At 38.7% G+C, this 25,251-nt stretch overlaps 1 protein-coding gene across 2 annotated transcripts in view; it reads right to left on the bottom strand.

The window, feature by feature from the left end:
• Nucleotides 1-2,796: 2,796 nt before the first annotated feature.
• The window catches only part of OPHN1 (oligophrenin 1), a 583,720-nt gene continuing 561,265 nt past the window's right edge, over nt 2,797-25,251 (bottom strand). Inside the window, exons 21-25 of one of the 2 annotated variants that reach the window (XM_031446485.2) lie at nt 24,664-24,987; nt 10,301-10,466; nt 9,166-9,216; nt 5,132-5,173; nt 2,797-3,889 (exon numbers count right to left, since the gene is read on the bottom strand). In XM_031446485.2, the coding sequence (XP_031302345.1) occupies nt 5,140-5,173; nt 9,166-9,216; nt 10,301-10,466; nt 24,664-24,987 (575 nt within the window). In that variant the 3' untranslated portion in view covers nt 2,797-3,889; nt 5,132-5,139. The remainder of the gene's footprint in view (nt 3,890-5,131; nt 5,174-9,165; nt 9,217-10,300; nt 10,467-24,663; nt 24,988-25,251) is intronic. The other variant, XM_064483080.1, reaches the window with a different exon arrangement.

The raw sequence follows: 25,251 nt of genomic DNA, 5'->3' as shown, positions 1-25,251 counted from the left end.
ATATGTATTTCACATAAGCAGTCTTTCTAGGATCTACTAATGTCCTTAGTATCAAGTGAATCTTTTCCTTATGAAAATGAAGGCTTTTTTTTCCATCAAAAACATTTCTTCAAGGTATCTTGCTTTTCTCTGCAATATTAAAATGCTTCCAAAACTTTTTCTGGGTTTGTGATGTGTCAAGGCCATTTATCTGCATCCACATTAAAAATAGTATCATTGATATACATTCTCTCAAAAGCAATTTTTTCTAGTCACAGAAATACTTCTACTACTTTATTTGTTCTAGTTATTACAGAATTAAGGAACTTCTTGAAAAAAGAAAGATTATTTCCCATGATAGCAAGTTATTTTAGAAACACTCTACATGACACTATTTTATCACTGAATTTGGATGCTAAGCTTTGCCCCTCAGTGGCTAGACAATACCCCTCATCTTTTTTTAAAACAAAAACTTCAATAATATTTCTTATTCTAAATCATCTCTTAACTTTTGCTGTCACCACAGAAAAAACATAGGTTTTGACTACCAGACATTAAGTAGTGCAGAGGTACCAAGACCACTTCTACTGCTCCAAACTGCATGTGTAGATGTCCCAGTCTCTTGGGCTGAAACTGCACATGCTAGAACCTTGATGAAGTAACAAACACATACAAGGACCTTTTCCTCTTTGAAAAACAGCTAAATCAAGGACTTGACAACTACCAACTAAAAAATAAATCCTTCACTTCACACATAAAATTAGATGATCGTTTTAAAAACATTACCAAATGGGCACACAGAAGATGAGGAGAAAACGCAACTCAGAAATCTCTCCCAGCCCAGTTTTTGTTCCTCTGTAAACTGGACCTGCATCCTTTCCTTCCCCTCAAATGCTTGATTTTTAATACTTGTTAAGCAGGCAAGAGTTGAAAAGTCATGCCGGCTCCAGTAATATGGCCTTTGTGTGGCAACAGGAAAACAGCATGGGATTCAGAGTCAGAGAGGCCTGTATTAGTATCAGTCTTATTATTTACTTTCTGTATGACCTTGAGCCAGTTACTTTAACCAGCTGGGCCATAAATCCTTTACGTGTAAAATGAGGAAGGTAGTATCTACTGCATGATTGTTGTAGGGACTAACTGAGATAATGTATATGAACCACTAGCACTTAGTATGTGTTTAATAAATGTTATCACTCTCAGTTCAAGATTTATAGTTCATCAATTGCCAGTTTCTTTAACTTGCTGGCCAAGGTATGCAGATAATTTTCTAGAGTTGACATGCTTCAATTATCACCCCCTTCCCATTGCCTCTTCTGAATGACTATCCATTCATCAAGCCTAGGCCAAGCCAGTCTCATTCTATTCCATGACAGTGTGCTTCACCATGGAAGTTTTTGCTCTTTAAATCAGAGAACAAAGTGGGAGGTATGAGGTTCATTCTTTGGAATTCTTTGGGAATAGCCTAGGGCAGGAGCTGAGCTAGCCAGCCACTGTTCCCTGACTTCCAGTCAGACTGGTGGTCCCAACTTTTTAAGCCAGGCTCTTGATATGCATCCCAAGAAACACACAGCAATCTCACAGTCACATTTCTGGGACACGTATTACACTGGGATTGCAGTGGCTTTCTCTGGTTTTCAATAATCTCTCAATATCTGTAGTGGTGATTATGGTATTTTGCTTCAAGAAAACCAGAATGAAACCATGTCTCCAATATCTTCAAAGGTACTGAGGCCACATTGGCCACTGATTCTATGGGCAAAATCTGCACACTTGCTTGCTTGAGTCAGTCATCTAATGGGACAGAGCAGAGAGGCCACAGTTCTGAGATTAGGGCTCAATGAGTACTTCCTGAAGGAGGCCAGCAGGTCTCACAGAGACTCCCCTTGGGGGTGAGCAGCAGGCAGAATGGTGGCCACCTGGACCTCTTGCTCCTGGTTTCTTAGCAACTTGGCCTTTGAGACTGGGTAGAGTTGAGGGTTCAGTATGGCCACATGGGCATGTCTTCATTAAAAATGGCATCAAGTTTCTACTCAATTACTTTCACAAAGGCCCTCAGTATGTTTAGAGTTCAGTCCTGAAATTAACTATTGCCTTTCAGTAACACCATTCCAAAGGTCTCTCAGAGTTGGTTTGGGCATGTGTGCATTCTGTCTCTCTTCTCCTTTGTCCATCTCCCTCTCCTCCCAACCCCTCTCCCCATGTCTATGCTTCTTTATCAGTACCATAGTCAGTTAACTAGTGGGGCCTTGCTAGAAGACTCCAAGTAGGAAAGCCCTTTCTCTCACACTGGACCACACTGTCATTACACAGACTCTAAAGACAGACTATCTAAGTCTCCCCTAAAGCCAAAGCATCTGCATAGAAACATGAGCAATGACACTTTCTCCAGCAGCTTCTTTTCAACAAACAGGACTCAGAAATGTCTACTTCTCAGATTTCTGACTCAATGGGTGTAGACCTATTGTGTTTTAGTTCCTTTCCAATGATTGAAATAGCAAATGAGGAAACCAGGAACTTACGTCTGGAAGTCCCATTTGGTGGCAAAGGGCTCAAGAGAGAGGGTAAAAGCTAAACCTTCAAAATGATGACCACTAAAGCCACCAATCATATGGCCCCTTGATAGATAATCATTGTGTAATGGAAAGAACCTTGTGTAGGAGCCCAAGGATGTGGGATCTTGTTTAGGCATGGCTGCTACCTTGCTCTGCCTCACTTTCACCAATGGTAAACTATGTGGTTAGGCTAAGTAATTTGGAAAAGCCTTTCCAATCAAATATTTTATGGGTTATAGAAAGAGTTTTTTATCTCAAGGGCTGAGATTATTAACCTTTATTGTGTCATAGGCCCAATTTGAAATTCAGTAGAATGCTATGGATCATCTCTCCAGAAAAGGCACATTGTCATGGAAGTCTGCATATCATTTCAGAGACTTTATGAAGTTCTTGAATCCATAGATAGTGGGTTAAGAATTGTTTCTTTCAGGAGATAAAAGAGCTTATCTGCAGAAGGCAAACATGAAGCAACAGTGGCAGCTGCCAGGCCTCAATCCATCTTAACAATTTTTTTCCCAGCATTTGACCCAAAACTGGAACTCCCACAGGAGAAACACAGGCTGCCTGTTTAAAAAGAACTGTTTTCAGCTTTTGTTCCTTTCTTGATTGCTTGGAAAGGAGGCTGTCAGGAGAAAACAGGAGGAATAATTCAAACAGACCTAAGCTTTGACATGCAAAACATGCTTTACAGATTTGTCCTAAGTGGCTATAGGCAAGAGCAGGAAGGTCAACTTCCTGAGTCCATATGAGGGGCTGTGGGGGCATCACTCATTCTGTCTGACCCCATGGGAGCAGACACATTCTTGGCACGTAGGGCCAGAGCTCCAACCTGGCACCAGGGTCTATATCCTCAGTAAGAGACATGTTAAGATTCTCCAATGTTCAGCAAACACTCCCACTCCTCTACCTCCAAGGTAAGCAATGGCTCCCAACTCAAGTAACTTCTAGTTCAGGGTAAGACCTCTGAGATCAGTCTTCAGCCCCAAATCTTTCAGAGAGGGATGGCCTTTTGAGGAAGCAGGAAGTTCAGAGAAGAGTTGAAAAGTGAGCTCTTCTCTTCGACTCAGGTCAGTGGATAGCTTGGTTTCTGCAGTCTGGCTTGAGGGAGGGAGTTCAGTCACTCACAGTCTTACAGGAGCTCAAGGTAGACCTTCTGAGGGAATGAAGACAGAATACAAAGGAGAAATAAACTTGTGTCTAGGACATGTGTCCCTTATTTTATAGCATCCCAGAGCCTGAAGGTGCAGGGCCAGGAAAGATCTGCTCTTCAGCACAAAAGGACTCAGCACACAAGGGTTTGAAGAAGACCCTTCTAGAACCTGGAAAGTGTCCCCTGAGGCCAAGGCTTTTAAAACCTGAAAGGGAAAGAAGAGAGTAAGGAATTAGCTAGGACTGGTTAAGCATTTAACAGCCTCTGAGGAGTAGGGCCTCTTTTAGTGGGTAGCTAACCATACAAATTGGTAGCTAATCTTCTGAGCAATAGAGGCTGGCTAGGCAAAGGCCCTTATAACTCAGATTCCCATGAAACAGTCCTAAGATGGTGCTATAATCAGGCCTGGAAATTGTGTGTCTTTAGCCATGACTCTAATCCCCAGAAAGTCTACAGGGGTGCAGAAGCCTGATAACTCTGAGATTACCCCCCTTGCAGAATGGCCACTGCCTTTATAGCCTTACAATGACTCACAACTTCCTTTTACTGGGACTTCACCTTTGTAAGAGCTGATAAGGAAGAGCTTATCTACCCATAGACCTCTGAGGACTGGCAGTGATAGGAAGAAAAGGAAGGCTGAGGAGTACATGGAAAGCTCGGCTTCAGATATCTGGATCTCATTTGTGCATATATTGCTTCATGTCATGCCAACGATCTGATAGTCAACCAGAACTCCTAGGTAGAGAAAGAAATTTCCAGGCCCTCCATGGCTCTGGTGACCTAAGCAAGTTACTTAACCCCCATGAACCTCAGTTCCTTTATTTGTTGAATTAAAATACAGATTAGCCTCCCTCTTTCTGACATTTGATATAGATCAAATGAGATAATGGATGTGAAAGTGCTTTGCATTAGACAAATATAAAGGACTCAGGATGAAGGTCCAAGGGGGTAAGATTGAAACAATGATTTGATCCGAAGGCATGAAATCCCTCTATAGATATGAAGGTGGACTCTCGGGACCTGCTATAATACCAAAAGAGAGGCTGCTGATCTTCTTATAGACCTAAAGAATGTTGCAGTTAGAAGGTTCCAAACTTTTCATTTTACATATGGGAAATTGAGGCTCAGAGAAGGAAACGTAATTGCCCCAAATATCACAGCCTAGGATTCCTAATGAACTTGATTCAAAGGCAATTTGTAAAACTATACTGTAGTCTGGCTGAGGGAGAAAGAAAGGCAAGAGAAAGGAGACTTAAAAACACAGAGAATCTCAGAATAAAAAGGTAGTAAGTTTAAGGGTCATGTAATGATAGGGTAGTGAACTGAGGCATGGAGGTGAATTCCCCCTCTCTGGATCTACATGGTATTCCAGTCCTCAGAAACTCAGATTTCATAAAGAAGTTTTATGTGTAACAAGGTTCTGTAGTCAAGGGTGGATACTACATACCTGAGGCCTCAACTCTCATCTCCAGGAAGTCTGCCTTGAGAACTGTGGGTAAAGGAGGAAAGACATTTCACTAAGACTCTAGAAATCAGAACTGGAAAGACAAAGCAAGAGGATGGGTGACCCTTTCAGGACAGTGACAATTAGGCCATCTGAAAAATGGGGTAGTGATTATATCCAGGTGTTTCAAAACATCTCACTCCATGCTTATATGCTGCTTATATACCTCTCTGGCAGACTTAAAGAGCCCAGTCCCCCAGAAACAAAGGCATCTTTCAGATGCCAGCACAATCCTTTGAATGCCAAACTATGGGAGACTAGAGAAGACCAGAGAAATTGGGTCAAGACCAATGACTACATTCTGTGATTATCTAAAACGGGAGCAAGGCAAAGAGGGAGGGAAAATGCCATGTGAAAAATGAATATTCCTTTGCCTTGACAATCAAACCAGCCTTGCCCAGCATCTTGATGTACTTAGATCAGTCTTAATGTAGCTTTGTCAGGGGATGGTTGGAGGAAAGAGACAATCCTGGAGAATCAAATCCCATAGAATGTGGCCAGAAAATCCCAGACAATAGCTGGCCCCAGAGCTATATCCTCAGCATTCTTTGTCTCTTCTCTCTTAAGTATATTTACACTGACTCCCTGAGTGATCTTATTCCCATCCATGATTTCAATCCCCATTAAATACTAAGAACCCCCTCAAAGGCTACTATTCACATTGTAGTATATGTGAATGCCCCCATGAATTTGTACAATGGCTGTGCTCAACAGTTCTACCTCTAACCCTATGTAGGTCCAGCCTCAACTACTAGGCTAAGTTGCAGTTACCCACTGGACGCCTTGATCTGGATGTCCTGCAGGGTTCTCATAAACACTGTGTCCAAAATTGAGCAGAGCAATTTTCCACAAAACCTATTCTTTCATGATTGATTCTTGCTACCATCCAGCTAAGTGCCCAAATTAGACTTCCCTCTCTCTTACTCTTTCTCCAATACTCCATGTTTGAAAATTCAGCAAGGTTTTACTGACTCAACTTCAAATCTGTCCTTCCATTCCATTCCTACTGACAATACCATAGGTCAGGGCCTCGTCAACTCTTGCTAGGATGATTAGCTTCTTAATTGGTCTCCCTACCTCCAGGCTCTATTCTCACAACTACCTTCCTCATTACCATCAAATTTTTTTTTTCACAATTGGGGCAGCTCAGAATATGTACTGTCATGCCTAAAAGTCTTCCATGACTCCCCACAGACTAAAGAATAAAGATCAAACTCCTTAGTATGTCATATAAGGCCTTTACAATCTGGTGCTAATCCATCTTCTTGGCCTCACCTCCAGTCAAGCTTCCCTCTTCTCACCCCTACATTCTAGCCAAAGTGGAACCCGAATCACTTCATGAGCCTGTTTTGCAGAAACTATTCTGCCTTACTGAAATGTCTTCCCCTCCTTTCTCTTCTTGATGAGCCATTTATTAGTTTCTCTGGAGTTATGAATTTTTTCAATTGTGAAATTTAGATGAATGAGAAGTGAGGTCATTCAAATGTCACGTTGCAGTCAGGTGTACAGATGGGAAGCAAAAAGAGGCAGAGCCAAGGTTAAACAGGTCACTTTCATTTGATATGAGAGATGAGACTGACTGAGGCTAGTCTGAGGGTCTTGACCAGTAGCTGGCACGTAGAGGTACTGATGCAAGTGGTGGTTACAAAATGGGTGCCTAGACAGAAGGGGGGCTTTCCCTATGTGGAGGCTGAGTGGGAGGCACCTGTGGGTACCTAAGAAGGTCGCTCATGATATACTGGAGGACAGGTGTACCCACTTTGATATTACCCAAACTCCTGCCAAGTGGAATCTGGGGATATGGAACAGGATTAAATCTAGGTTCCAGAGGCCTGAAAATAGGAAGTGCCTGCTTTGGCCACAGCCCCCTATTTTGTGGTCAGTCTAAGACTTCCCTGAACACTAAGTGACAAAGCCCAGGCAGTGGTTACTAATCTCTTCTCACACTTTCAATACCAGTTTGGCTATAGTTTCCCTATTGGAAGTCAGGCTGCCTTAAAGATTCTACTGGACTTTGTTCATGCCTAGTATATATTCCCTCTCAATGCTCTGGTTCCCTGTCCTAGGTTACAGATCAATCCCTTACATTTTTCAGTGTATTCTATCCATCTTTCAATCCCCAGTTCAGATACTACCTCCTCTAAAAAGCTTTCCTTTAGATATGCCCAGTTCATTCTGTTAATTCTAGTTCGCATCATGCTATTTCCTTGGTATTTATTTTTCATATGGTTATCCTATGGAGGGAGGAAGGGACACCAGGAATGGGAAGTAGTCCTGCTCATAGTGTATACTTTGTTAGGAATATTAAGATCTCTCTCTCTCTCTCTCTCTCTCTCCCTCTCTCTCTCTTTGTTTTTCTTTCTTTTCTTCTCAAGGTAAGTATTTGATTAAGCTTTCTTTAAAAAATTTCCTAAGTGAAAACTTTATCTTCATTCTATCAGTAAGAGAAATCTGGGACTTTGACCTCTCTTTCATATGTTATGGTAGAATAAATGGTAAATTATTGTCTAAGGAGAATTTGGCCCAGCCTAGGGTTCCCTGTGGCTGACTGCCAAGCTGAACTAGGGTGACTTTCTGTTCAGAATCATGTCCTGGTAAGTCAGGTCCCACAGTTTTAACTAGATGATGTCAAATCTATCCCAGCTGCACTGCTGGGAAAGGTGCATTGTTCTGCTTTTAACTGACTACCTGGAAGACTTACACTCCTGTTACCCATCAGGAAGCACAATTTCAAACCCTCTGGTAAGTGACATGGAGTAAACTCACAGAAGAGTCCCTGAAGGCTAAGCTTTCATTTCTCCAGGTGTTCTAGTCTAAACAGTCCCAAATGACAGGCCTTGAAAAGTCTGTACCAGCACTTAAGGAATTTTAAAAACAACAGGAAGGAAGGAAGGAAACAAAACAACAACAATAGAAAAAACAGATTCTCAAACGTTACTCTTGAAGATTCTATTTTAGTGGGTCTAGAACATAAAATAAATCTGTGTTCATTTTATTTTCCCTCTAAATTTTCCATGTGATTTATACGTGCAGCCAGTTTGAAAACAACCACCTAAGTCTAATGTTTATCTTTGAAATGAGGGCTATGCTTCTTCTAAGGCTGTTTATGTTAGAGTATTACATTCTATATATTCCTGTCAGTTATCCTTTTAGAATATAATAGGATCTAAATAAGTAAACTAACAAAAAAGGGATAAATTGGAAGTTAGAGTTTTGCAGATACTAACTACTGTATGTAAAATATATAAACAAGTTTATACTGTATAGCACAGGGAACTATATTCAGTATCCTGTAGTAACCTATAATGAAAAAGAATAAGAAAAGGAATATATGTATGTACATGTATGACTGAAACATTATACTGTGCACCAGAAATTTACACAACATTGTAAACTGACTATTCTTCAATAAAAAAGGGATTAAAAATAACACCTACATTGAGCTTCAAGTTTTTGCAATACTATTTGGCATGTGAGTACTCTGTGTGTATGTGTGTGTGTGTGTATGTGGGGAAGAGAGAGAGAGAAAAACAGAGAGAGAGAGAGAGAAAGAGATGGAAAAACAGAGTCAGAGAGGCAAAGAGACAGCAGATAAAGAGACAGACAAAGAAAGTGAGACAGAAAAAGAGTGAAAGAGATAGGGAGACAGAGAGAGACAAAGACAGAACCAGGGACATAAGTGGAAAAACACAGAGAGACAGAAAGAGACTGAGAATTACAGACACAGAGAAAGAAACGGTATGTGAGACAAATAGAATGACAGAGAGACACACAGGTACAGAGACAGACAGAGACACAGGGTGAGAGACAGGGAGACAGAGTTGTGGGAGAGGAAGGAAAAAAGACAGTCAACACAGAGAGACAGAGACAGAGCTACAGAGAAACAGCAAAAGAGAATGTAAGAAAGCAAATGACATGCTCATGATGCATTTACTAAAAAGTGATTTGGTTTCTCTCCTGTCACCTACATGTCTTACCTTCCTGTTTTCCGGGACGCTGTTTCAAAGAACCTGGTCCTGGAAGCCACCCTGCAAACAGAAGCCAACCAAGTCCCATGAGTTGGTCTGAAATACATGTGAAAACCAATGGCCAATGGAAAGGACAGAAAAAGTGAACAAGATGGGCCTCTGATGCCAGGCTCTGACTTAACTTGCAAAGGACCTGGGGCTGAGGAAAACCAAAATATCAGAATGTGAAATGTCTCAATGACCATAGGCACCCCCAAAGATATGGCTGATACCCTCTGTGTCCCATTGGTTCAGAATAGTTTATGTATATTGCCCATTCAGGTTACTCCTGGGGAAAAAAGTGAAACAAGTTCTTGTTTTCAGAGGATAATTTTTGGCATTTTGTAAATACACAGGTAATTAGTCCAAATGGTGGAGGCTTTGTTTCTCTTATTTCCCCAATTTTACAATTATGGAAAACAAGAGACATGAGAAAAAAGGAACACCAAGAAGTGGTACACTGAGGGGTCCCAGGCACTGGCTGAGGAGAAGGCAGCCAGGCTAGTTTTGTGCCCAAGCAAGGCTTTTCCCTGAGAGCTGAGGTTGCCCCACCTGAGCTGCTCTATCCCTGGTTCCTGGGCTTGGGGCCTAGCCTCAGGAATGTCTGCTGGACATCAGCTCTGCTCCTACCTTGCAAGAGGCCCTCTGGAGAATTTGAGACAACCGAGTCAAGATTTTTAAAAATCATGCCTTCTCTTAAAAAGAAAGCCTCAAAGCCCAAGTAAAAAGAACAAATCTGTTTATTGAATTACTTTTAAAACCAGTAGTAATAAGAAGAAAATAATATATATATTCCAGAGCCAAGGAAGCATGAAGACAGCAAGTAATCTTATCACCCTACACAGATCAGGGCAGCTAAGAAAAATGGGTCTCCTATCAGGCACAAGGTTTAAACTCTTCAGCTTTAGGAAATACCTCTCAGCCATAAGTGTTGGGTAGAATACTTTGAACAGGACTGGTCTGTGCCAGTTCCCTAGACTCTGAAGTTAATAATGCTCCAGAGTTGTGCTCTGTACACACTTCACAATCATAATGGTGATCCTGAGAGCATTCCTGGTGGCCTAAGATGGGCCTTAGGTCAAGGTTGAAAAACAACTCTACTTACACGGAAGATGGGATTTCCCCTGCATTGCCAGCTACAATATCTGGCTTTGGTTCTGGTTTCTGCGGAGTAGCTGCCCGGTAGGGAGGGTCTGGAGGCCTCACAGGGGGGCGGATGATGGTTGGCTTTTCTCCTGGAGGACGCAATTTGCTGAAATTGTCAGGGTCTCCTGCAAGAAAGAAGAACAAAAAGAACTTGGATAGTTAGCCAAGTGGAACACTACCCCTGAGAAGGTACTCAATACTGGAATTATCTGGGCTACCTCCCTTGGCCCCTATTTCTTTTTTTTTAATTGAAGTATAGTCAGTCTACAATGTTCTGTCAATTTCTGTTGAACAGCATAATGTTTCAGTCATACATATATATGCATATATTCCTTTTCATATTCTTTTTCATTATAGGTTACTACAAGATATTGAATATAGTTCCCTGTGCTATACAGTAGAAACTTGCTGTTTATCTCATAAGGTTTTATATGCACTAATTTCATTTTTGCTGTATGGTGCTGTAATAGTTGGCTAGGGCTGCCATAACAAAATACCACAGACTGGGTGGCTTAAACAACAGGAATTTATTTCTCATAGTTTTGGAGGCTAGAATGACATATTTCACAATCTTTTTCATTATAGGTTACTAGAAGATACTGAATACAGTTCCCTGCGCTATACAGTAGGACCTTGTGGTGTATATATATACATATATGTATGTGTGTCTGTGTGTATGTGTGTGTATAATAGAATACTACCTATTTTTTTTTGGTCACTAACAACTCTGGATTTAGGAAAAAAAAGTGCTTCCAGCAGTTAGCCCTAGAGAAAGCCTATGTTTGAATCCCAGCTCTGGAACTTCCTGTTTGTATGACCTAGAGTATATCATATCTATTTGCTAAGTCTCACTTTCTTCAACTATATCATCAAGACCAATAATATATTGTCTTACAGAGATAGTGAGAAGATTTACGTAGGTACTAATATGTTGAGTACTTAGCCTGGCACATAGTAGGTACTTACTCAATGCTTGATGATGAATTTGAATTTGTTCAATTCATCATCACCAAAACTCAAGCCCTTTCACTTAGGCCTTGACTATTGTGTAACAGTTTCCTAACTCGCCCTCCTGTCTCTATGTGTCTAGTTTCCAGGTCAGTCAGTACAAAATTAATTCACATAATTTTGTAATAAAATGATTCTGGCAAGAGTATCATGAAACAGATGCATTGGGTTTATTCGATCTAGATAGCCATCAAGAATTCTGGAACAATGTGGATGAAATGTGAATCATACATATGAGACTGTTCATGCTTGCTGATCCAGTCGATTCATTTTGGGGAACAGGCCCAAATAAATTAACCCAAAAGAAAAAAAAAGGAAAACAGTTGGCACAAAAACATGCTTCTTAACAGCAAAAATCCAGACTCAACCACAAAGGCTAATAAGCAAACAACTCAATTCTTATAAGTGTTTGACCAATGTATATGAAGTGTGAATTAACAAGGATTTGGGCTAGGTCAAAAATATACAGGCATATAAAATAATATTAAGTGAAAACAAATCCACAAAAACTGTTCATGTCTTGATGAACACCACATGGAAACAGACACATGTGCAACTATGTGAAGGTGTTGGTAGATCTTGATATTCATTCAATTTTTATCAGTAAATCTCAATATTAATTAAATTTTATCTGACAAAACTTTTTAAGATAAATGTAAATAATATTAACTTTAATCCATATAATACTGTTGTAAAATTTACCTTAAGTATTTTCAAATTGTTTTTCTCCTCCATAAAGATTTTTCCAGTGACTATAAAATGTACAGGATAAAGTTCAAACTTCTTAACATAAATTTAAGGTCTTCTATGAGCTGGTCCCAGATTATCAACCCAGGCAAAAACACTAGACCTTAACTACCAGCTCTACTTTAGTTAAACTGAACTTCTCAATGGCTAATCAAAGTAAGCCCTTGACTCTTACTTCTAGGTGAGATAGTATGCTATAGTGTGGAAATTACAGAGTGTGAAGTTGGGTAGACCTGGTTTTGAGGCTTTGTTCTGCTACTTCCAAGATATGGGACCCTAAGCAGCTTTTTCAACTCTTTGACCACCAAGTTATTCATCTGTGAAATGTGTATAACTCCTCCTTACAAGGTGATTGTAAGGGCTAAATTAGATGGCTGATAGAGAGTGTGTACCATACAGCAGGGATAACTAAGTTCTGTCTGGCTTCTTGCCCAATATATGTCCCTGTATTCATGTCTTATTTGTATTGTAACTGTCCCTCAACACTCAACTCAAATATCACTCCTTTGAACACTCCAGCTGGCATAGGTAACTTCCATCCATATAAGCACTCAAATATTGCTGTGTGGGGTGTTTAAATTCCTCCATCTAGTCATTCTGGTGAGGGAGACAGACATGAAAAGGGATAATGATAATACAGCACAATTGGTGTTCTAATGGAGGTATGAACCAAGTACTATTCATTTACACACATATAAATTCTGTCTCTCCATCTGGACTGTATCTTACATTTCTCAACACACCATTCCCCTTAGCAACAGGTGGGGTACACAGAAATGCAGCTGAGAAAAATGACCAAAATTATAATAATAATCTGATTTTTCTAACATATGCTATACTGTTCAAAGCACTCTACCAGGTAACTATTTAAGGTTAACAATAAGCTTCATAGGAAAGAATAGTAGATGGGTCTTACTTTCTTCATTTTACAGAGAAGGAAACTAAGGTTCAGAAAGGTGAACTCACTCATCCACAATCACATAGTTAGGTCTAAGTGGTAGAGTGAGGACTGAAACCCATAGCTCCCATTTCTGCATCCACTATTCTTCCCAGTGTCTGCTGTTTTGCTGTTATTAGTAGTAATATAAAAAAATGATAAATTATAATAATAATGGTAATAAAATAACTGGTAAAAACTTTAGCTACCTTTTTATGGAACACCTGTTCTGTTCCAGGTACTGTGATACTATATTCAGTACTTTATTCATATATTCTCATTTAACATTGGCCACAACCCTGAAAGATAAAAAGTATTATGCCTATTCTATAGTGGATAATACAGAGACACAGAAATGAGACATAACCTCACAGTTCATTGGCAACAGACTCAGGTCCATCTGATTTCTGAATCCCATGCAATCCCAAGTACCAGTGGTTCTCAACCCTGGCTACACACTGGAAACAGTAAGACCATACAGTACCTGGGACCCATCCTCAGAGATTCTAGTTTGATTGACTGGGGTAGGATCTGGGCATGGGTATTTTTAAAAGTTCCCTAGGTGATGTTATGTATAGCCAGAGTTGAGAACCACTAGGCCACATGATGCTGCTTGCTCAATGCAGATCAGATTATAACAGCAGACAATATTGTTCCATTTCAACTGGTTGCTGGAGGGGGTGTTGGATGGGAAGCACAAGCTACAGAGGCAGAAAACATTTCTACCTGAAGCTGTGTCCATCCTAAGGCTATTGCTTCCTTTGATGAGAGAGCCAAATGACACTCATTAAAGTATGAAACCCATTCATTTCCAAGTTGCAGTCACATCCAAATAGATATCAACCCAAGACCTTGGAAAACAAAGGTCATTAACCTTGCATCCCCCCAGGCTCCTTATTGGGATCTACAACTTGATGATTGATTACAAGTCAAACTTTGAAGTAGCAGCAAAGGACTTTCTTCATTGAAAGACCCCAGTGTTTTTCTCTCCTGCCTGTAATTTGCCATAGTAAAATCACAGTCTCAAACTGAGGAGGCAAGGATGGAAGAGAAATAGTAGCTGGGAGTCAAGAGACTTAGATTCCAGTCTTAATACTAAAACTAACTTGCTGGGTGACTTTGAGAAGATCACTTCTCTACCTGTACAATGTGGACTTGGACTATTTTCCAAATCAATGGATCCATGATATAAGTCTGTAGACCTATATCTTGGCCTACTGATTTTTATATGCTACACTGAAATACTCTAGAAGCCAGTTGTGATTATGTACTTACCCAGTTTGAAAAAAAATCTCCTGGGGGGAGGGCATAGCTCAGTGGTAGAGCATATGCTTAGCATGCACAAGGCCTTGGGTTCAATTATCAGTGCCTCCATTTAAATAAATAAATAAACCTAATTTCCTACCCCACCACCACCAACAAAAAAATCTCCTGACAGATAGACTGACAGATAATAGTTAGATTTAGATTTCATAGCCCCCTATTGCCTGCAGAATAAACTTAAACATTTTTTTAACCTGGAATTCACTACCTCCTTCCATTTGGCTTCAACTAATCTTTCTGATCTACGTTTTCACCATTCCTCTTCACATATCTTATAGTCCATACCAACAGTATTCTTTCTTGTTCCATGTACATGCCTTACAATTAATCATCTCTTTCCCAGATTTCCTTTCCTCTAATTTTATATGCCCAGATTTGTATCACCCATCAAGACTCAGCTTAAGTGCCATATCTATGGGAAACCTAATATGTTCCAAGTTCCTTTCTCTGACTCATATAACACTAGTCACCTTGCACTTTGAATCAAGGCTCTGTTTTTGTGGCTCTATCTTTCCTATTAGAATGGAGCAACTTGAGAGCAAGATTCAGGTGGGATTCATCTCTGCATTCAGTAAGTTGCTTTTCATGTAACTAGTATTCAATAAATAATTACTGAGAAAAAACTGGAGCTCAGATCATTAGGACAATAGAAAAAGCTTTCCCTTTTGATGTCCCCATTTGTGCCATCTGTGATACACACAAACATAACATACAAAAATTTCAGGGCTATTCTAAAACCTAGATTGAAAGGCGCTCAATATACTGGGTGTTTCTTGAGGGCTTTTGTGCCCAGCCTTATGCTCTCACAAGAGATGCACACAAATGATCTGACCTAGACTTTGCCATCCAGGGGCTTAAAACTGAGTTGGAGAATGAAGCCACACTCATGGGAAATAAATGTGAATATTGTAATTCAGCATCCACATTAGAGGGCCAAACTTGGGTGTCAAAAGAAGTGAGGTAAAAGAGAGTTCCCTGGGGCAGGGTCGTCAAAAGACATCATGGAGGGAATACCACTTGAGCTGGTCTTTGTAGGATGGCCAAGAATCCTTCCTTGTCCCTTTACTTCAACAATGGCCCTCCTCTTTCTCCATGTTTAGCATGGTCAGTGATAGGTTGAGGGTGGAAAGAGCATCTCTGAGCTCTTTTATGACATCAATATTTGAAGCTCGAGGCTTCTCATAGGCTCTAGAATATAAAAGAGTAAACATCTACCATCTTCTATACCTGCCATTTCCTGAGAGGTTGTTACCCACCTTGTAGCACTATTATTTTTTTTAACTTCTATTATGTTACCAGATGATTTGTATACCTAATCTTATTTAATCCCCACAAAAACCTTGCCTGCTGTACAGGCATTGTCCCCACTTACAGTTAAGAAAACTGGCTCAAAGAAGTGAAGTGTACCAAACTAAGATCATGTAGCTAGTAATTAGCCTCCCATAAAAGCAAAATGACTGTTATCTTTTACTGAGTACTCATTATGTGCCAAGTCCATAGACACTTCATTTCACCGTTACAGTGATCCCATATATTACCTTCACTTTACAAACTAGAAAACTAAGGCTCAGAGAGGTTGTGACTTGCCCAAGGTCCCACAACTTGGATGAGGCAGAGCCAGGATTCAGACTCACTTCTGGGAGACTCTGAGCTTAAGTCATATGTGTAACTCCACTAAGCCTTCTGAGCCTCTGATCTTTCTACCAAATTTTACTTCATTTTCATTTCTTTTTAACCTTGGTCCACAACCTGACTTTTACTCTAAATTTGACTTCCCTCTCCAGCCAACCTGTTCCTTCCCTCCCCATTCTCTATCAAATGACCATAATCAAAACATCTTAGCTTCTGTAGATTTCTTAGGACATGATGACCATCAGTCTTCAACCTTAAGCAAGTTTCTCCCACCTTTTTTTATACCAATCTATACCCTACCTGAGGGCACGGAGTAAGAGGAGATTGTTTCCTCTTGTAGATTCCCCCAGTTTTCTAAAATCATCTATTTCTTTCTATGAAACTCCTCCTTGCTCATCTCCTTTAGGCACTAATTATCCTTGTGGATCAACTTGGGTTAGGCTTCAGGAAAGACAGAGAATGAAAACCAAACATAGTAGATTATTAAAAGCATAATGAGTCCAAAAACAAAAATATGGATAATGGCCAGTACAGCTCATTACTGCAAGAGCAAGTCTGTGCCTAATACTTTTAGTGCTGATGCAAATGCCACTCATAGCATTAGTTAACCCAGTGGAGAATTGATGGCCCTGTGGCTGAGCAGGGCCTTACAAGCACACTTTCTCCAAGCTCAAGACTATGCCACTAGAAGGCCATCTTTTCTTCCCAATTAAGACAGAGGGTCTTAATCCTGTATGTCCCACAGTGGATGTATTCTCCACTTTTATCCCAGAATCTCAGACAGAGTGAAGGGCTCTTTACCCCATGCTCCCAGTGAAATTTCTTCTCATTCCCAATAGATCACGGATCACACCAGACTAGGACTGGTTGCTTACATGCCAGCCTCACCATGAACTTTTGGAGGACAGGAACCATGGCCTTTCATCTTTGTCTCTCCCACTGCATATCACTATGCCTGAATAAATGAACAAATACATGTAAATAGATGTCCTTCTTCTCCATTCCCTAAAAGGAAGCCCTAAGGTTCTTTGTTGAAGCTGCACAAATGTCCTTTCCAAAGCCAGACTTGGTAAAAGGCAGTAACATCAAAGGATGGCAGGGAATTTGGCTTATATCATTTTGCTCCTCCAACAGTGAATGCTTCTCAGAAAACAGAAAGAGGAAGGTCACTAAAGCTACTTAATAAAAAAGAACATGATACCCAGGGAGCCGAGATTCAAGCCCCATCTCCCCATCAATGTGGGTGACTCTGGGCAAGTTGTTTCACTTCTCTGAGCCTCATTTCTTCATCTGTGAAATGGGAAATAAAACCTATCTCATAGGCATACCACAAAGATTAGATGCAATAGAAGAAGAGATGTATCCAGTTCCATGTCTGGAAAAGAAAAGGGCCCTTGACAAAATTACATCAGCGAACAATATTGATTTTATTATAAAGGTGACTGCCATGGAACAAAGCAATTTAACATGCAACTTGTTTTTGCTATGTTTAATTACTAAGAAAAACTGTTGAGAACATCAAGTCCATTCAAATGTTCGATCAATGCTAGGGGTGAAGATGGGGGATAGGACAGTGGCACAGTGGTATCACTAAAGCAATGAGACCTGTGCATTAACCCTCAGGATAACAGGCAAAGCTCTGAACATGGAGCTGAATTTAAGTGACAACTACAAGGTGCAGAGTGGGTCAGCTGAGGTGACAGCTCCCTCCCTCTGACACTGCATTTCAGGATGTGGGCTAGAACTTGGGGTTAACAACTATCAGTTGTACCTCAGGATCAGAGATTTTTACAGCTCTTGCTTGCTATCTGTTCTGATGCCTGGAATGTATCACTGGAGGGGGCGGGAAGGGAGGGAGTGAGAGGTGAGGAGGTGAGGGTGGACAAGGTTCAAAGAGGCAACTACACCAGAGGTTTGGCTAATTCTTCACCAAGACCAGAAGTACTCCCTCAGTTCTGTTTTCTGTAGATGAGGCTGGAGGCATGTATCTTTGAATAAACCTGCATAACACTAGACTGTAGTTAACTGATTTAAGGCAGAAAGCAAAACCAGGCAATGCTGTGGCCAAGATTTAGATAGTATGGCTGATATGGGACAGTCAAATCAGTACTTACATTAACTGAAACAATTAGATCAGAGCAGCTGCCGCCAGCAGCCTGAGGCAGGACTGTGGAGGAAGGGGAAGAGTGGAATGCCACTGGGATTTAACTTTGCAGCAGAAGATGGTGAAGGCAGAACTGATAGGGAGGGCTAAGTTACTTTGTGTGCTGAGCTGAAAAGATCTGACTGACCCCAAGGCTTGGTGACAGGCAAGACAAACTTTATTGTGATGAATATAGGTTGAGTTACTCAATTGACCCAGATTGATGTGAAGGTCAATATATGACTTATAAATTGAAGCAGCTGTCTACACAGAAGTCTGGCCTTACTTGGCTACTTCCCAGAAGAGGCAAATCTTAGAGGGAGGATTGCAAGTGGAGGGAATTAATAACATTTGAATATTGATTATATAGCAGATATTTTATGTGTTATTCTTTTTAACCCTGGCAATAATTTGGAGAGGTGAACTATTTCTCCCATTTGCAGATATGGAAATCAAGATGCAAAGAAGTTGAATAACTTAATTGTAATCATACAGATGCATCAGTGTGTCAGGCCAGAGAGTTTAGAGTCAATTACTTGGTGGAAATCTTATCAGACCCCCATAGAACAGTTGTATTGAATTGTGCTCTGAGATAATACCATAATCCCATACTGAGGTTGTTATATGTAACAGTCCATGGGAAAAAAATGCTTCTTAGAAGCATTCTCTGGCCTCAAAAACAGAAGAGTTGTGCTTTACCTGAATAACTGGCTTGCTGTTACCTTAAGTGGAATTATATAACCATTAAGTTCTTCTTGCTTTTGTTTTCTCTAGAAACCTTGGAACCAAATCTGTGACACTGCTCCAGCAAGTGTGTAAGGGCTTCAGGGCAAACATTTTATGTACTACCTCCATTCTTTCCATCTGCCTACTAAACTATCTTTTTCCTTCCTTGGCCTCATTTTTTCTTGCCTGTACACTAAGGCAGAGGTCAGCAAACTTTTTTCTTTAAAGCATGAGATAGTTGATATTTTAGGTTTGGACAGCCATAAAGTCTCTATTGACATTATTCAATTCTGCTGTTGTAATATGAAATCAGCTCTAGACAATATGTAAATGTAGGGGCATGTTTCCACTTATGGACACAGAAAATTGAATTTCATATAATTTTCATGAGTCACGACATATTATTTTTCTTTTGAAATTTCAACAAATTCTAAGCTATAGTTGGCTAAGCCCTGATATAAACCTAAAGAGGATAGGGACCCTATATGTCTTATTCAATCTTACATCCTCAATACCTAGAAATGGGCCAGGCACACAGTAATTATTATTACTACTTTTAAGTTCTTATTTTTTTTAATATTTTTAAAAGCCTTAAATCTTTTTTTGGGAACAGGACAGAACATAAAGTATAAGGCACATTTTTAGAAGGTTATCTAGCTAGAAAATAAGAGTCAGAATTTGGATCTAAGCTTTTTTGATATCAAAGTCCATATTCTTTCTTCATAGAATTATATCCCCCCAAATCCCCTTTGTGTTAGCTTCAACCTCCCAACATGAGTCTCCATATCTAGTAGCTGATTAAACTACAGAAGCCACATCTTGAATTTGTAATTTGTTATTTAAAAAGTCCATAGTTCCCCAGAAGTTGTGTCCCTTTGCTGTCTATTTCTACTAGCCTGGAAAGTAAGAGTGAAAAAACAATAGTTCACAGATTCAAAGCTTCTTATAGGAGGGTAAAGTGATAGTTCAGCCTTTTTGGAAAGAACACAGGCTTTGGTGCCTGCCAGACTTGCTAAGACTTAGATCCCATATTTGCCAGCTACTAGCCATGAACCTTTGGCAAGTAATTTTAGCTTTAGGAGGATCAGTTTCCTAGTAGAAATAAAAACAATAATAATACTTTCTTCACAGTAAGACTGTTAGGATCAGAAATAGTATTCTAGTACCTAATACAGTGCCAGGAACATAGCAGATACTTAATAAATGACAAGTATAATACACCTAGAGTAGGAGTACCAAAATATACAAAGCAATTATTAACAAACCTAAAGGGAGAAACTGATGGCAACACAATAATCATAGGGGACTTGAACACCCCACTTACATCAATGGATATATCACCCATAAAGAAAGTCAACAAGGAAACAGCAGTCTTAAATGAAACAGTAGACCAGATGAAGTTGATAGATTTGTACAGAACATTCCCTCCAAATGTAGCAGAATACATACTCTCAAGTGCATATGGAACATTCTCAAGAATAGACCATATGTTAGTACACAAAACAATAAATTCAAGAAAATTGACATCACATTAGGCATCTTTTCCAATCACAATGCAATGAAAGTAGTAGTCAATCACAAGAAAGATGGAAAAACACAAATGTGTGGAGAATGAACAACATGCTACTGAACAACTATTGGGACAACAAAGAAATCAAAGGAGAAATCCAAAATTACCTGAAGCCAAATGAAAATGAAAATACAACATACCAAAATGTATGGGATGCAGCAAAAGTGGTACTAGGAGTGAAGTTTATAACAACACGCCTACATCAAGAAATAAGAAATAAATCCCAAGAAACAATCTAACCTTGCATGTAAATGAACTGGGGAAAGATGAAGCCTAAAGTCAGTACAAGGAAGGAAATAATAAATATCAGAGTGGAAACAAATGAAATAGAGACCAAAAAGACATAAAAAAGTTCATTGAAACTAAGAGCTGGTTCTTTAAAAAGATAAACAAAATTAACAAACTTTTAGCTAGACACTAAGAAAAAAATAGAGAAGGCTCTGATAAATACAATCAAAAATGAAAAAGGAAAAATAATAACAGATGGTACAGAAATACAAATAATTATAAGAAAAAATTATGATCAGCTATATGCCAACAAATTAGCCAACCTAGAAAAAATGGACAAATTCTTAGAATCACAAACTTCCAAGACTGAATCATGAAGAAATAGAAAGTCTGAATAGACTGAGCACCAGTAAAGAGATTAAAACAGTAATCAAAAAACTCCCCCAAACAAAAGTCTAAAACCAGACAGGTGAATTTTACCAAATATTCAAAGAAAATTTAATACCTATCCTTCTCAATCTCTTCTTAAAAATTAAAGAGGAGGGAACACTTCCTAACTCATTTTACAAGGCAAACATTACCCTGATTGATACCAAAAAGCAGACAAGGATAACACATACATAAAATTACAGGCAAATATCTCTGATGAACACAGATGCAAAAATCCTCAACAAAACTTTTTCAAATTGAATACAATACATTAGAAGGCTCATACACCATGATCAAACAAGATTTACTCAAGGGATGTAAGGATGGTTCAATGTGCACAAATAAATCAATGTGGGACACCACATTAACAAAATGAAAAATGAAAACCATATCTCAATAGATGTATAAAAATTATTTGACAAGATTGAATACCCATATATGATTAAAACTCTCAATAAAATGGGTATAGAAGGAAGTCCCTCAGCATAATAAAGGTCATGTATGACAAACTCACAGCTAACATCATACTCAATAGTGAAAAACTGAAAACCATCCCTCTAAGATCAGGAATAAGATGGGATACCCATTCTTACCACTGTAATTCAACATAGAATTAGAAGTCCTAGCCAGAGTAATTAGGCAAGAAAAAGAAATAAAAGGCATCTAAACTGGAAAGGAAGAAGTAAAACTGTCACTATTTGCAGATGACATTTTATATATAGAAAACTCTAAAGACTCCATCAAAGAACTATTAGAAATACTAAACAAATGCAGTAAAGTTAAAGGGTACAAAATGAGCATACAAAAATCTGACGTGTTCCTACATGCTAACAATGAACCAGCAAAAATAAAAATTAAGAAAATAATCCCATTTACAATTGCAACAAAAATAACAAAATACCTAGGTATAACTAAGGACGTGAAAGACCTGTACACAGAAAACTATAAGACATTGTTGAAAGAATTTGAAGGCACAAATAAAGAAAAAGTTATTCAATGCTCATGGATTGGAAGAATTAACATTGCTAAAAAGCCCATGTTACCAAAAGAAATCTATAGTTTCAGCAAAATCTTTATCCAAATCCCAAGGGCAGCTTTCATAGAAATAGAGCAAAAAATTCTAAAATTTATATGTAACCACAAAAGACCCTGAATAGCCAAAGCAATTCTGAAAAAAAGAAACAATGCTGGAGGTATCACATGCCCTGATTTCAAACTATATTACAAAGCTACTGCAATCAAACAGTATGGCATTGGCAGAAGAATGGACACATACAACAATAAAACAGAATTGGGAGTCCTAAAATAAACCCACACATATGTGTACAATTCATTTATGAAAAAGTCACAAAGGATATACAATAGAAAAAGATAATTTCTTCAATAAATGGTGCTGGGGAAACTGGATAGCCAAGAAAGGAAGGAAAGAAGGAAGGAAGAAAAGGAAGGAAGGATGGATGAAAGGAAGGAAGGAAGGAACTAGACCACTACCTCACAACATAAAAAAATGTATATATCAACTAAAAATGAGTTAAAGACTTGAATGTAGGGCTTGAAACCATAACCTTCCTAGAAGAAGGGTTTGACATTGATCTTAGCAATATTTTTTTCTGGATATTCTCATCAGGCAAGGGAAACAAAAGCACAAATAAGGAAATAGGACTCTATCGATAAAGCTGAAAAGCTTCTGCATAGCAAAGGAAACCTTCAACAAAATGAAAACATAACCTACCAAATGGGAAAAGATATTTGCAAATCATATAGTTTATAAGGAATTAATATCCAAAATATTTAAAGAACTCATATGACACCAACAAATAGAGCCAAACAACCTAATTTAAAAATAGGGAAAGGAGCTGCATGGATATTTTTTCCAAGAAGACATACAAATGGCCAAGAGGCACATTAAACAGTATTCAACATCATGAATTATTAGGGAAATACAAATCAAAATCACAGTGAGATATCACATCATGCCCGTTGGAATGGCTATTATCCAAAGTGCAAGAAATAACAAGTGTTGAAGAGGATGTGAAGAAAAGGGAACCCTCATACACTGTTGGTGGGAATGTTATTTGGTACACCCACTACTGAAAACAGTATGAAGATTCCTCAAAAAACTAAAAATAGAACTACCATATGATCCAACCATTCTACTTCTGGGTGTTTATACAAAGAACATGAAAACACTAATTCATAAAGATATATGCACCCCTATGTTCATCACAGCTTTATTAACATAGCCAAGATATGGAAACAACCTAAGTGCCAATCAATGGGTGAACGGATAAAGATGTAATATATACATAAAGAAATACTACTCAGTCATAAAAAGATGAAATCTTCCCATTTGCAACATGGATTAACCTTTAGAATATTATGCTAAGTAAAATAAATCAGACGGAGAAAAACAAATATCTATGATTTCACTTATGTGGAAAAAACATACAAAAAAATTTAAATGAATGAAAAACCAGTATAAATGAACAAACTAAACCAAACCAAAACAAACATGTAGATACAGAGAACAAAACAGTGGTTATCAGAGGGGAAGGAGGGGCAAAATGTGTAAAGGAGGACATAGAAACTAAACTTTTGATGGTGAGCATGCCATAGTATATATAGAAATAAAAATATGTTGTACACATGAAACTTACTTAATTTTATAAACCAGTTACCTTGATAAAAAATAAATAAAATAATAATATATGGCAACAGCAGCAATAATTATATTAATAAATAATATCATTATTACTATTTTATTCTACAAATAATAAGTGCCTACTATGTAAAAGTCAGGCATTGTTCTAAGTCATTGGGATACAGAAATAAATTTAACTGGCTCCAAATCCTTCCCATCATGAAGCTTACATTCTAGTGATCATTGTGAATGGTTTTTATGTTCTTGCCCACCATTCCAATATTAGTGGTAGTAAACTGGAACATATTTCTTTTTTGTCATTATTTTCAGATATTAAAATTTTATTTATGTAAACACAAGCAAGTATACTATAAAAACTGTTAAAAATAAGAAAAAATTTAAGGTACCTGATTACAAAAAATACATATATGTAAAATTCAATATTTTTTCCTTTGCACAAACAATGGCCAACTTAATGAGAGAGTATACTAATATTTTTAAAGGTTAAAAATTTAGCAATATATTTAACAAGAAACATGCAGGATATATAAAAGGTTTGAAACTTCCAAAGGGAATGAAAAATTTCAAGTCAAATTGCAATTCACATTTTCAGATATATCTGAAATATATACACAAAACAGTATATAAAATATAAAACTGAAAAATTTCAAAAGAGATAGCCACATATACACACACACATAAGCATCTCCATAAAGCAGACATGAAACAAATCTAATGCAATACCAGGATGAAGGTTCAGGCCTGCTGAGCTTTGAGTCCAGAAGCAAACAGAGACAGGTAGGAATTCATTTTCTCCAACATGCTAAGGACAAAGTGTGGAATAGATTTCTACTTAAATATCTACAACTTCAGACAGGTCTCAAGGTACAAAGTAGTTCTGGTCATTTCTCTCTCCGATGGGATTCTGAAGCACTTACCCTCCTTGTGGTGAGCCAGGGGCCGAGGAGCTGGTCTCTTTATGTGGAAAGAGGGGGCCTTGGTGGGCCCAGGGTTTGGCATAGGTCCATTGGTGGCCTTTGGTATGGCTTTGGTCCCTCCATCCTGCAGCCTAGACACCAACTTCCCCACATCCACCTCGAGGCAGGACTCCACCTTGCCATCTGAAACAAGCCTGCTTGGGGATTTCCTCCCAGGATCGGCTTCTCCACTTTTCTGAATAGGCATTTTGGGGTACTGTGGTGGCTTATGGGGTTCTATACTGCTGATGATAGTACCATTGGGTGTTCTATGTTGGACTTCATCTAGGAAAAGTTGGTGCAAAGAGGGAAGATTAATGATAACCTTTATCACCTTTTCACTTTTATACATGCATACATAATATTGAAAAATTACACACATTTTCAAAGGAGCTTTTATCATGGAACAAATCAATAATATCCCACAAAATCAGTCTCTAGCTACCCCAGTCCATGTGGAGTCACAGGTCTCTTCAAATAGGGAATTCAATTCAAGATCTGAGTATTATTTTCATGACTACAATTCAGCAAAACCACAATATGCCAATA

Source organism: Camelus dromedarius, chromosome X (assembly GCF_036321535.1).
Source record: "Camelus dromedarius isolate mCamDro1 chromosome X, mCamDro1.pat, whole genome shotgun sequence".
NCBI lineage: Eukaryota > Metazoa > Chordata > Mammalia > Artiodactyla > Camelidae > Camelus > Camelus dromedarius.
The sequence above is the reverse complement of the archived record's forward strand: the minus strand, read 5'-3'. Positions and strand labels throughout refer to the sequence as shown.